At 35.2% G+C, this 13,924-nt stretch overlaps 1 protein-coding gene across 1 annotated transcript in view; it reads right to left on the minus strand.

Annotated features, from left to right (window-relative positions):
- The window catches only part of LRPPRC (leucine rich pentatricopeptide repeat containing), an 87,564-nt gene that overhangs the window by 51,332 nt on the left and 22,308 nt on the right, over nt 1-13,924 (minus strand). Inside the window, exons 13-20 of the mRNA XM_050971875.1 lie at nt 11,705-11,823; nt 11,002-11,095; nt 7,740-7,809; nt 4,605-4,632; nt 2,261-2,318; nt 1,025-1,131; nt 733-810; nt 350-403 (exon numbers count right to left, since the gene is read on the minus strand). Of these exons, the coding sequence (XP_050827832.1) occupies nt 350-403; nt 733-810; nt 1,025-1,131; nt 2,261-2,318; nt 4,605-4,632; nt 7,740-7,809; nt 11,002-11,095; nt 11,705-11,823 (608 nt within the window). The remainder of the gene's footprint in view (nt 1-349; nt 404-732; nt 811-1,024; nt 1,132-2,260; nt 2,319-4,604; nt 4,633-7,739; nt 7,810-11,001; nt 11,096-11,704; nt 11,824-13,924) is intronic.

A 13,924-nucleotide genomic window follows, 5' to 3' on the forward strand; every position in this document is an offset into this window, starting at 1 on the left:
TTATATGGTTCCTGCCACTCAAGTGGATCACTGTAATTTACAAGCATGAATTAAGCCTCACACCACTACTGTTAACTAACTAGAACTTTCAAAAAAAAAATCTACCAGGCAGGGAAACTGAGGCATAAGACCTCAGCCAACTCCAAGGTCAAGTATCAGGTCTATATGAAAATCTGGATAGCCTTTACTCCTTCTCTGAAAAGTAACCTCTGAACTTCAAATGGTAGATTTAAATAACGTTAATATACTTCCATGACCTGAAAGCCAGTGATTACACTTCATCTAAACCCCATATCCAAACAGTATTATTACAGTAAGAACAAGCACAGCTATCTGTGAATTTACTTACTTCTGGAATGTTGTCTGTAGACGGGGATGTTTTATGACACAGTAACCTTACATCCTGAAATTCAGTAAGACAAAAAATATCACTGATCTTCCCCCAAAGTTCAATCTCTAAGTAAGCATACTGTACTCAAAAGGTTCAAGGTAATTATATAATAGCAATGGTAAAAAAAGCTGTGTTCTGCAGCATTATTGCACTGACTTGAAACAGCACTTATTAAATGTATCCCTTTCACATTAGAAATGAAACCAGCTACAACAGTGAAAAATCATAGAAAGGTTAAAAGGCTTACATATAATCACTGCATGAAGATATTTATTTTGCAAAGGAGAATATATTCAGAGATTTTTTTTTAGATTCAAAGTAATTGCTATAGAACCACAGACCTTAATTAATTCAGGAACTTGAGAGGAGTCCAGCAGTCTGCAAATGCCGCTGTAGTGGCTGGTAGGGATAACTATATTCTGTACCAAGAGGTGGGGAAAAAAAATTATATGAGTTTTGAAACAGAACCAAACTGAAATTTGTCTAACAGAAATTATCTCAGACGTAATTCAAGTCTCCAGCTCTTGCATGTCATTGAGAAGTGGTCTGGTTGTACTTAAAAGCAGCAATTTCAAACCTAATAGATACATGTCAGGCAGGACAGGCATTATGTAGCAAAAAATGAAATGGTACCATCTTCTTCAGCTGATGGAAGTATTGTCTCAAACGCTCCTCCTTGGCCTGTACCTCTGAGTCAGTCATGCTGTCAATCAAGTGATAAAGAAAATAGCCAACAGCTTCTGTGGAAAAAAACAAGAGAAAGCATTCCACTAAAATTACCGAGACTGTCATGTTATCAAGATTAATTTATAAGAAATCATTTTGGTGTGAGATGTCACCCTGATGAGAGGCTCTGAAATGGCAACAATGATCACTGAGGCATAGAGATTATGTGGTTTGGGAGCACATATCTAACTGGTGAGTGAAAGGAATATTAATTATTTTCAGACCTAGTGACAGCTTTTCAGTACAGAATCTTACTTCAATCTATTTTTTTCCACTACCGTGTGACAGAAGTGGTACTGCCCAAGGCCTTCCCCCCCTTTCCTGCCTGCTACCCCAAATAGTTGCCACAAATATTTTGTCATTGCTCAAAAGAAAAAACAGATTTCTAACACTTTGCATATTTATTCTGTACATTTTATCCATTATATTCCATTACCAAGCTACATTAAGTATTGTAATATTATTATAAAAGCATACAAAAATATTTTAAGCATTCGAGCAAGTAACACTGAAGAAACTGCCTGTTAGCCAATGAAAATTAAGATGAACAGATTTCATCAAATTATGCTAAGTTTCTGATCTATGCAGTCCAAAAATATGTGGGGCCCTGTACCTCTTCCCAGAACAGGAAGAGTATTAAGTACTGCCTCCTCAAAGGTTAGCTGTCCCCATACCTCCTTGCCCCTCTAGCTCTGAAAGGAGGGGGGAAAACCAAACCTTAAAAAAAAAAAAATTTAAACAAAAAAAGTATACTTATTTCAAGGTAGAAGATTTGGGATATTAAGTACTATTCTGCCTCACAAAATCAGTACCTTTACTACTAAATGTAAAGGCAGGTTGAAAAACTGCTTTTTTTAAAAAGTATTTAAGCACTGATACTGTACTCCTCCATTTTGATCTATAAATTTAGAAAAATAAATCATTATCAGTAAGATTTGTTTATCATTCTAAAAAAAAAAACAAAACCCTTGTGGATCTCAGAATATGCTTTGATTATTTGAATCAGGATTTTACCCACCATGTTTTCAAATTTCACTTTCAAAAAGAAGCAATCAGTGTTTACTGTTGTAATCCCTCAAACCCATCATTACACAGAAGAACGGATTTGTGGATAAGTTACAATCATAGAAATTGAAACTCTACCAGTTGGTCCTGGAGGCGTCAGGCAATAACGTTCATCCTTGTACAACAGTTCTGTTATCTGGTGAGACAGAATAATCGTACATTGCAGCCAAAAGAAGCAAGCAAGGACAAATAGTATCTGAAATTGAATTCTCAAAATAATAAAGCATCTCTCTGTTAAAGTATTATTCTTTACCACATCATAGTCATTCCCTAAGAAACACAAAGGGGTTTTTTTTGGTAAATAATAGGGTTTTCTTGGAAAAATATTCCATCAGAAATGCTTTCTGAAGTATAGCATTAAGACAGGGAACACTAGCATTCTGTTTATATATCGTTCTACAGGAAGTTAGCTATCCTAAGACACTGCTTAACGTGTGTCACTCCCGAAGATGCTACAATTATGTTCTGATTTACCAAAAGGCTGAAATTGTCCTAAAAAGCTTCTTATTTTTTAGATCTGAAAGAAGCAAATACAAGAAAATAATAAAGGAACAACATTTATCATGCTCTGGTAGAGTTAAGGTAACTAGTACAGCTAGTTACTAAATAAGTGCAATTTGAACAAATTGACAAAACATGTGTTCATAAAAATTAATTACAACTACATTTAGCACTCGTTTAATCCATCATGCAAACCAAAGAAATATATAGATTTTACCTCCTCTGAAAGAAAAGAAGCATTTACCCAAAAGCCCCCCACATCTTACCTACAAATGCTTTAACTCAAACAACATCACTTTAAAAATCATTTGAGTCTTGTTAAGGAAATTAAATAATTTTTATGAAATAAATCTTTAGTTAAAAACCGAAATTGTGCTTTGAGAATTTTTGTTTTATCTCCCATGATTCTAGAATACAATCTTAAAGAAGTCAGAAGGAGATGCATTCTCACTGCCGAAGTGCTGTGGTTTAAGTAATGACAAAAGAAAAGGAACCCTCACCTTCAACTGTTGATGAAAATGGATAAATAAAGACAGAAAATATCAAATGTGCACCTGAATATCTTATCTATTACTTTTCCACCAACACCATGGACAGTGTTCACAGTGAAACTACAGCATTTTTCTGCCCTTTTCCCCTCATCTTCCTATGACAAATCAATACACACTGCAATAAAATCCAAAGAAGTCATAACAATTCTTCTGAATTAAATATCAGAATACCAAAAGCAATGAATTACAGAAAAAACGTGTAATATTATTTCTGTTTCTAAGTGTCTATTTACTTCCCAAGTGAATAGACACTTAGAAACAGAAATAATATTACACATTTTTCTTATTTTAGAAGTTCAATGCATGTATTTACTCCTAAACTTAGTGAAGACAACAAAATTTATTTTTCTTCCATTGTGATGAAGAAAGAAATTAACTCTAGATATTACTTCACATGCAGACCACTATTACTTCAGCTCTCTGTCCTGCAAAATTATTTTCATAATGGGACCAATAAGAGATCCCCTTTTTTGTTTCCCTGCTCTCCCTTTTTTTTTTAAATGCAAAAAAGGAAAGGCTGCACACAAAAATATCCTCTCACCAGAATAATCACATAGCAGTAAAAGGTAGTAAAATGTAAAAAAAAAATCCTGAACTGATTTTATGCAAATCATTGATCAGAGACTTTCCAAATCTCAAGTTCCATTTCATTCCAAGATTTCTTTGTAAAATCTAAAATGTACTTTTATTCATCAGCAGCTACAGTACTGAAGAATAGCAATAAAAAGCACAGCACATCCCTTCCTAAATTCTGAAACCACATCCAAAGCAGTTATCTTCCAATATCTCCCCTATTGTAATACTGTGCAAAATGTAACAACCAAGTTAAAGCTATATTGCAGTGTCTTTCTAATAAAGCCCTAACACAGGGTCGAGCAAGATGATCAGTAATTTCCCTTTGAGTTCATCCAGGTAATTTCTTTTATCTGGCTTTGACTTCAATGCTTTTTGTGACAGAACAGAAACTCTGAAAAACTAAGTCTGCCTTACTATTTTGTTAGCACTAGTGTGAGGACAGGGAGAAAGTTTAAGGAGGGCAGGAAAGTGAATTGATGTCTGATAGCACAGCCATGGCAGACTTTGGTCCAGAAGCTATAACCACTTTCAGCAGTAACTACATTGACCTAGAAACTGCAGTAGAATAAGCTAAATGACATGGTAATACCACACTTGATTTTTCACAATTCCACTTAACTGTCTGATTTGAAAACTCAGTTTGATACACTTGTCTGATCTGCCACTGACAGGAGTCAAGCTCAAATTAGCAGGTCTACCATTTTCAGTCTCAGAATTCAGATTTACAATAATGCACCATAAACATGCAATGCCTAAAGAATCTTGATTTTATTTACAGTTTTATCTCCACTTACCTTGCTCCATAGATGTACATCATCTGAGCTGAAGAGGGCAGCAAAGGATAACAAAAGCAACAAAATTATTTTATTCTTGTAGCTTTCTTTAAAACAACACAGAACATTAACACTGAGGATCTTATTTAGATGAAATTAAAATACAATAATTGCCACATACTGTTTAAACCAATTTTTTACAGAATAACTTTAGGGCTTTTTAATATACTCAATATGGTCATAATTTCTGCGAAAAAACTTAAAACAATCCAACATTCCAAATAGATAACTAGAAAGTGTTTTAGTTTTGATCTTAGTTGGATTTTTTTAACATATCCTAATTGTATTTTTTTGTTTTATACTTCTCTATTTAGCATTTCAAGAAAATAAGCTTCACTCAAGCTGCACTTTACACAGAAAGCACTTGATACATGGAATTTGCTAGGAAAAAAAAATCTAACTCTCCTGTGCATTAGCCCTTTTATACACCAAGATAACTACAGGCAGCTCTTAATGCATTTATTCTATGCAAAAAAAGAAAGTAATCAAATCTCTTAAGGTATAATGGTCATTATAGTGAGAGAAACACATAACATTTTAAAAAGTAGCAAACAAAACATAGTTTCTCCCCTCATAGACTGAAAGAGAACTTGAGGAAGAACATTCTCTACACATCATGAGGTAACAAGCAAAAATCATGTCAACCAGTTCACCAAAGTATAAAACCCCTGTCATCTTAATGTAAACCAGCTGTCTCAAGTATTAAAAACCTGACATTTTCCTGTAATTCACAGAACTTCAAAATTCTCATTAGAAGAAATGAGTTTTCAAGAATTGTAACTTTTCAACAACTATAAAACAGCATTAATACAGGCAAGGGTAAGAGAACAAAAACTTATTACATGATTTTATCTTCCTGTAATTCTCATTAGAGGAGAGTAAGACATCAGTCCGAACAGATGCACAAAAGTCTGAACACATTCACAGAAATTTAGGATTTTATTTAGAAAGCTCAAGCCTAAGAAACATTTGTTCCTTCTGTGCAACTGCCACTTGTATTTGAAAATGAGTCAAATGCAGGTCCACACAGAGGGAAAAGAAAATGCCATCTGTGAGGTTAGTTAAGCTTTGTTGGGTGAACTCACTCCCACCACTGACAGCATGACAATGAACTGCAGATATCAAATGCATCAATTTCCTAAAGTACTTGACTCTGAAATAGTAATGGTACATCAGGCAAATAGAATGGGAATACTTTGAAGCAGTTACTAGAGAAGAGCAGTTTCAACAGAAATCCATAAACTAGTCTGCCACAGCCATTGTTCATATGTCCCTAGCATCCCTACCCTGTACTTTGGTACTCCAATCCTGAACTTTGTTCATTTGAACACTCAAGACCTGCATTTAGCCATAAAATTTTGCTGTGGTCTTTACAAAACCTACAAATATTCTTTCTTCTCTCCTATACTACCCTCAAGTTTCATGCTCAGGCTGTTATAGCCATTAAGTTTAAAACAGAAAAGATAACATGATGCTTTCAGAAATAATGTAAGGGCAAAATCTCAGCACAGGCAACCTTGAACACAATGTCTGACACCAGGTAGCAAGAAAGGCAAACAAAAGAATAATATCAAACAGATAAAAAAAAACTTATGACACACTTAAAAGTGGCAAAGAAAGCTGAAGTAAAAAGTGAAAAAAACCACCACCACCCCATTCCCCCCCCACCAAAATCACATCAAAAGACCCCTCACCTTAATTTCTATCAGAATTCTGAGCTTATAGCCCTCATGTCCAAAAACTGCTGTAATCAGAAGAGCAGGAATTGTTCCCACTATGAGGAGAGTAACTGCTTCACTTGAGCAGACTATAATATTTAGCAACTAGTTTGCTAGCAAGATGACATTTTAAAGATACTTTAAATCACATTCTGCACACCTGCACAGTTTCCCAGTGGCAGAGATATTTCAGCCTAGCACTGTTGTGTGTGGTAAACATTGGCATGGTTTGCTTTCTAGTGAAAATCCTACTTCAGTTGGATATTTATCTGTACTTATAGAGAGAAAATGTGTTTAGAAAATCTGTCACTTTAATTAATACATCTGAAACAGATGATTCTGGGGCTGACTATTAAAGGAATAGCAGTATACTCCTACTGGATCTAAAATATTATTCCACTTATCCCTTGGATGCCAAGGCCAGCTAGGGCCTAGCTAAGAAACCAAATTTCAACACTGGTTTGCTTTTTCTCCTCCTTTTTCTATGATACAACAGGACCAGCTAGATAGAATATGCAATTTACTAGGAAATTATTTGGTCATATTCACCTGTTACATTTTACTAATTTCCAACTGAAAACAGTTCTAATTCACACTCATCACAAAATTCCAAGAAATAACAAAATCAACCTTCAAACCCTGGTCCTGAGTAATATTAGGTGATTTCTCTTGTTCCCTGTGGTGTAGGCATGCTGAAAAAAACCCTATCATTCGCAGTCCTAAACATTTGACTGGGGCAAGCAGTGCATGATAGAAGTGCTTGCTAATTCACACACACTTGCATAAGCTTAAGACAATCTTGCATATACACAAGGAACCTTCCTTGCAGAACAGGACCATATGACTAGGAACACAAGGTCCTGGCCATGTAGCTCAGAACTAGGTGTTACATGTCAGTGTTCAGTAGCCATAGTAACACAGAGGGCACAGAAAGTTAGCAGATGTAGCAGAATAAACCAGGCTCCTACTGGTGTTTCATCTTCATCAAGCACCCTATTACTTCACTGAGCAATAGTGACAATCTTTAGGGAAATTTTACAGTAGCACAGCTGTTTATTAAAAATAAGGTGAATAAAGATAAAGCCCCAAATGTTTACTGCCCTAAGTTTATATATGGGCACATGGCACAGAACAAAGAATAATGAAATTCTTTTTCATCTACTACATATAATGTTTCAAGTGTATGCTCATACATAGCAGAGGCAAGGAAAATGAGGAAAGCAGGGAGGAACAACAGTATCTCCTACTACACTTGGAATACTACTTTTAAAACATGGAGCCGGGGACAAAAGACTAGACAGACTTGTGTTCAACAAGACAAAAAAGAGAGGGAACTTTGTTACACAGGGAAAAGAAAGTATTCATATAGCCACCTTACCTTTTAAAAGCCAAAAAGAGGCTGTTTCTAAACAGACGATTATCTATAGCAGGCGTGTTTGCTGAAGACACTGTAAATGAAAGAAATGCTTCTCAATAGTTATTGTCAAAAAATCCCTGAACTGCAACAACTGAGCAGATCACATAAATAAAGCATCACTTGAAAAGCTATTTTGATAGTTTACTAAAGGCTGACAAACATTTATAAACCAAGATTCAAAATGTCCAAGCGTTTGAAACAGTTTTGGTTTTATCAGCTCTAAATCTGATCCATTTCAAAAGCAATCAGATATTCAGAGAGTGAGACGTTTTCCCTCTACATTGCCTCTAATGTCAATAGTTAATAAATTAGCTATTTATAATAATTATTAATTGCATAAAGCGTCTTTCCAAAGAAAGTACAAGACCAATTCTAAAAAGCAAACAAACCTCAAACACTACTAATCAAGAAAACCTGAGATACTAGTGCTGGAACAAAAAAAGATCCACTGAAGGCAAATGGTTTGCTAATTGTTTCAGACTGAACAACTGCCTTAAAGTAGGTTTTAAATTTTTGCCTTTATTTTTTAAAAGAATAATAAAAATATAATTTTAAAAATCCAAGCAAAAATCAATGGCACAACGCTTTCTTAAGTGTTTGCTTCTGCTAGTATAAATTCCCTGAGAAGAAAGAAAAAGTAGTTCCATGTAAAGTGCTATCCACTGAATGAAATTAAATCTAAGGGGGAAAAAAGAGACAAATAGACAGTTCTATATGTTGTTATATACAATAATATTTGAACACAAAGGAAACTGCAAAACCACTTAAAATTAGATGTCCCTGAGAGGTAATTTACAGTTATGCTTCACGTCCTCATCTTTACATCACTTCTTGACCAAATATTCCACAGCATTCTACCTTCTTCCTGTAAAATTGCTGTCTCTCACTCCAGCACCGCAAAGTAGAAAAAAAAAAAAAAAAGAAAAGGCAGCAGTGGGTGCATTTATGGCCTGTATGAAGTTATCATCATCTCACTTCAGCACCACAATGGAATTAACTGCTGTAAAAACCTGACTGCACAGGGCCCTTTCAGCAAGGGCTGCAATATGGTAGAAGATAACCAAAATAAAAACACCAGCTTTAAAGGAACCTGGGAAGTCAAAGACAAGAACATACTAAGAGCACTTCCTTAGTCTAACTCTAGTTTCAAACGCTGAAACATTTCTTTTTGTTTGAAAACCTCAGTTAAAGTTGGTTTCAAGACAGCCTCAATACAAATTCTCCTCCAGCAGTATATTAAACTTTTTGCTCATAAAAAAACCAGCAGAAAAGCATCTTAGTATGCTCAGCTGCTGCTGACGATCGGCAACCTGGTTTCCTTAGCAACAAACAAGTCTGAGAAAATCAAGGGGCTGACAATGAAGTGGAATGGAACGGCATGATAAAGGGAAAAAGCGGCTCTCATGTACACCGCCTTATGTGCCCAAATTCCTCAGCTGATGCTTCAGAGTTTTCATCTTGTCAGTAGCAGAAATCTATACATTATAAGGCATGAGAAGCTGAATCAATACACCTAGATAGCAGCCAGCATTAATAACCAACCTTTGCCTCCTCTGACTATACTGATGAGACAATCTCAAACTATTTTCCATACTGCATCTATTTTTCCCTCTTTGTAATACTGCAAAAGGAGACAAGTCAAAAAGAAGAAAAAAAAATCAGCTGTTTAATATCTGTGCCTTATCATCACATAGGTGCTAATTAGATTTACTATCATTCATTTCAGCTTGGTAAACTATTTATGGAGTAGCTTCCTTTAAAGCTCAAGTTCAAAGAAATTTGATATGTCTCCATGAATTATTAACCCTGGTCTTTGTAAACAGAAATACCACTAAAAGATTTAAATTCAACTCACAGACAATGGCTAAATAATATACTAAGTGATACTAATTTTGTGACAGTAGGACAGAATTCTACTTACTCTGTGTGCCTGTGTCATACTTTTGATATATACATTTATCATATACCAGGCATACATGTATTTGTGTCTTACAACACATTAAAGCCAGCCTGTTTCAGTTAACCAGAATAAAAGGAGGGGACTACATTTTCATGGGAAAAAAAAATCCCCCTAACTATTTCACATTCCAGAAGAGATTTCATTGTTGTTAACAGTCATCCTTTGAAAAAAAATTTCAAAGTTTCTTTTTAGGTACTTAATTTTATGTGTCAATGGCTAGGTTCATGCTTTTTGGTTTTTTTGGTAATAAAAGCAAACAAAATACTGGCAAAATGTAAGGGGAATCTTGAAGATTCACTAATTGATAACTCTCCAATACCAAAATCAAATCACTGATTAGTAACTACTCAATTTTCTCAGCTATAACTTAACAGCTTCCCAGAATGATGGTATATAGACTACTTATTTTTGTATTGGTTAAATAAAACAGTTAAAGACAACCACAGCAAGCAAGTGCTTAAGCTTTTCCCTGAGCCTTAAACAAATAAAACTGTTGTTAAAAAAGAGATTTTTCTGTATCAGATTCAGCCCAAGTTTAGGTATTTTATTAATATATCAGTATACTGGGTATATAAAAACTATTTATTTACATTTTGAAGAAAATCATTCTTACTTAACCAAGCAAATTATCCCATCCCGTACATTCAGTCAATGACACCAATTAACATTTGCAAGCACTGAGCATCAGAACAGTCTTTGGAGAAACCTCTTAAACATGCTACAATTCAATGCCTAATTAACCAATCACATTTATACACAACTTCCTTGACCAAAAGATCAGCAGAACACCCTCAGGTTAATGTCCATGACCATCAGATCTTTAAAGCTGGCTCTTTTATGAGTAACTCTGTAGTACTTTAGAGCTGTATCGTTCCTCACTTTCTATAGTCATTGATGCTGCAACAAAAGCAATCCCAGCACCAACTACCTCACAGGCTTTGTAAAAAACAAACTCTTTGCTTAAGCTCTTTAAGTACAAGGGTGTCACATTCCTGTCACAATCACAGTACAGCTGCTATTTGCAAATAACTTGTATACAAATCTTATGGCCAGCTTCAATACCAAAGAAGAATTAAACTATGATTTATGGTTCAGAACTGGTAGTTTCAATCTGACAAGTCATCATAGAAGAGCTCACATGATAAGCACTTTGCTCAAGTTCCCCACATATGTTGAAACCTCACGTATTAATACAGGTAAATCTCTCAGCCTACAACCAATCCAAACTATCACCAAGTACACAGCAACATGAAAAATACTCACATATAGAAAGAACTTTGTCCAGTCTCCCCTGAAGTGCTTCGGTTCTTAGTTCTGCTACATAGAGCCCAACACTTTCAAACAGGCAGCCATTTTCCTAGAGAAAAAGCAATCAACCATGGAATTTTACACAGAGAAGATCTTCTGATACTTCATATTTTTAAACATTTCCTTCCCAAAGGTAGCTGTTGAGAACATAGAAGGTGCTCTACAGAAGTCTATATGGCAGCCAAAGGAGTTGCTACTGACCGCATACTTTTTTTGTATTGAAATCATTGGCAAGAGACAAAGTTATGGAAAGGCAGAAAGACTGGGACACTTATATTTGGTCTCCAATTCTCAATTCTTTAGTGAGTTAAAAAAACCTATCCACCAGAAACAATTGTAGTACTTCCAGTCCCCAGTAAAAAAAAAAAAGGGCACTATTCATTCATTTGCTTTTCCGCTTTAGGAAACAAAAAGCTACTAGGTCTGGAGCAAAATACTTTGGTTAGCTCTGAAGAAGAAAAAGTAAAGCAGCAGGAGGAAGACATGATAAACAAACCATCAGTGCAACAACTGTTTGAAAAATATTCTAAATATTCTGTAAAGGCTTTATCATACCATACAGGTTTATGTTTGGAGCACTACTGGGATTTAAAGCCCTCCCAGATAACATAAGAAGCCATGTAATAGCCATTTTTACAAATTTTACATGTAAACTCACCTTCAGCTGGGCATGGGCAGTTTCAGTATCAGCAAAGTTTTTAAAAACATAGTCTGTATACGTTTCTGCATCAAGGTCCACTCCCAGTTTGTGCATCACTTTGAGGACCTCAAAGATACCTATCAAGGCAAAATTAATAAGACTAAGCCTTCAGAGAAATGAAAACTTGAGAATCAACATGTAAAATAAATGTTGCTTTACAAAAAAGCTCAATTTCTCTCCTTGAAATTGCCATGAAAAATTCTGCATTTCTATTTTAGGTATTAATAGAATTCTAACTGTGAAACTTAAAATAGATTCACAAAACTTTGAATTCCGTGTCATACTATAAAAAACGTGAAAGTTCAGTTTGGAAATTGCTATTATACAAAGTTATTTTCTAACACAGCAAATATACAAGTTACTCATGTTCGCAGAATGTCTTATAGAGCTATGTATCAAAATGTTCATATTATTGCGCATAAAAAACAAATCTGAAATTTGACATAAAGCACATAAATTCAAGATACAAACACATTCTTCAACACATCATACATTCTTAGTTGTGTTTCCAGTATCCAACTCAGATTAGTGTTAGTATTCAGGACTTTTCTCTGGACTTGTTTAAAAGTAGTAACATGTTTGTAATCAAACTGGTTCATTACAACGGGTCAGCTTCAAACTGGAAATTCAGAAAAAGGAGTCTCCCAAGCCCAGTGAAGCTACAAGGTAACTTTTACAGGGTTCACATCATGTCACACAACTAGACTGGGTATCACTTCTATAGAGTCACATTTAAAGACACCAGACACCAATATTAACAGTCCAGCAAGTAGACTGTAGAGCATATGTCATTCTTTTTAATTGCTTACACTCTTCTGATTTGCAGAAACTTCTTCAGTAACCTTAGCTACCAAACTCTGAACTCCTGTCAAAACTAATACAGGTATAATAATTTTTTACTGGTCTAAAAATGATTTGTCAGTTGCTGCAGGACACCAGTACCAAACAGCATATGTTTTTTTCAACTTGCATTTCATACTTATTACTTTAAAAATGTCCAAAGTCCCTGTCTTTGCCCTGGAGTGCCACCTATGGAAAAGTGACACTTCCATGAATATTTTATGCAGTGCACTATGGTGCAAATAATCAAATGTGAATTCCCTTTGAGCACTTGAAAATACATGCAGGCAAGTCACACTAGATTAAAGTCGCATCATCTGTTCAAGTTTGCCTTAAACAAAACTCTGATTTTGGACCAGAATCTGCAAAAATATGAATAAAGAATTAATTACACTAAGTCTTTCTTCATACCTTTCAAATGTTGACAGCTAGTTTCTATTTCATGTTTTCAACATGCAGAAAATACATGAATTCCTCTCCTGCTGAAACCTTTTCAAAAATAACTGTAACACTAAAAAGTAGTTTGAAGACCAAGAACTAGATCCCATAGTGAATAAGGTGTGGTGCACTCAGGAGGTTTGAGCTCAAGCCTGTATGCAGAAGAGTGCAGAAAATAGGCTTGCTAAGCATCTCCACTCCCTAGCAGACAGACCTGGGCACATTTCCTGAGCAGGAAAAGGCAGGTGTGAGAAACAGAACACCAGCACAACAGCAAGATGAAGATACCGCAACCATACTGCACCAAAGTAATTGCACAGCCAAAGTAATCACAAACTTAAAATGAAAATATGTGCAGCAGAATTTTTTTTTTGAGGTGGCTGATGTACAATTTTCGGGGGAACAGAAGATTAATGAAACCAACACAGAGTCCTACAGTTTTGCATACATTTTCTACCTCATCAAAAGCAGAACTACTTTAAAGTCAAATAAACATCTTCCACAATACTAAGCAATGAAACATTTCCATTTCAGTTAAAGATTTGAGCATTACGTACATGGACTTTTATAAATTCTCTGCTGCTCATACTGGAAAGGACACTGACTACTTCTCTCCCTCACAAGCAAAAAAACAGACTAAAAACGAAAGGCACAAAAGTGCCCTTCATGCAGAACACTGGTCTCACAAACTTTTTTGAACACCCCCTCAAATACACATGTATATTGATTTAGAAATTATTCACATGTAGAGAATACATTCACATGTATTGTGGGCATTATCAAACATACATGAAAAGAGAGAGCCAAAAATGATAAAATAATAAAATATTTATTTGCTAACAGTCCACTCACAACCCAATGTTGTGAGTGGACTGTTAGCAATGGATTGCCTTGCACACC

Source organism: Serinus canaria, chromosome 3 (genome assembly GCF_022539315.1).
Source record: "Serinus canaria isolate serCan28SL12 chromosome 3, serCan2020, whole genome shotgun sequence".
Taxonomy (NCBI): domain Eukaryota; kingdom Metazoa; phylum Chordata; class Aves; order Passeriformes; family Fringillidae; genus Serinus; species Serinus canaria.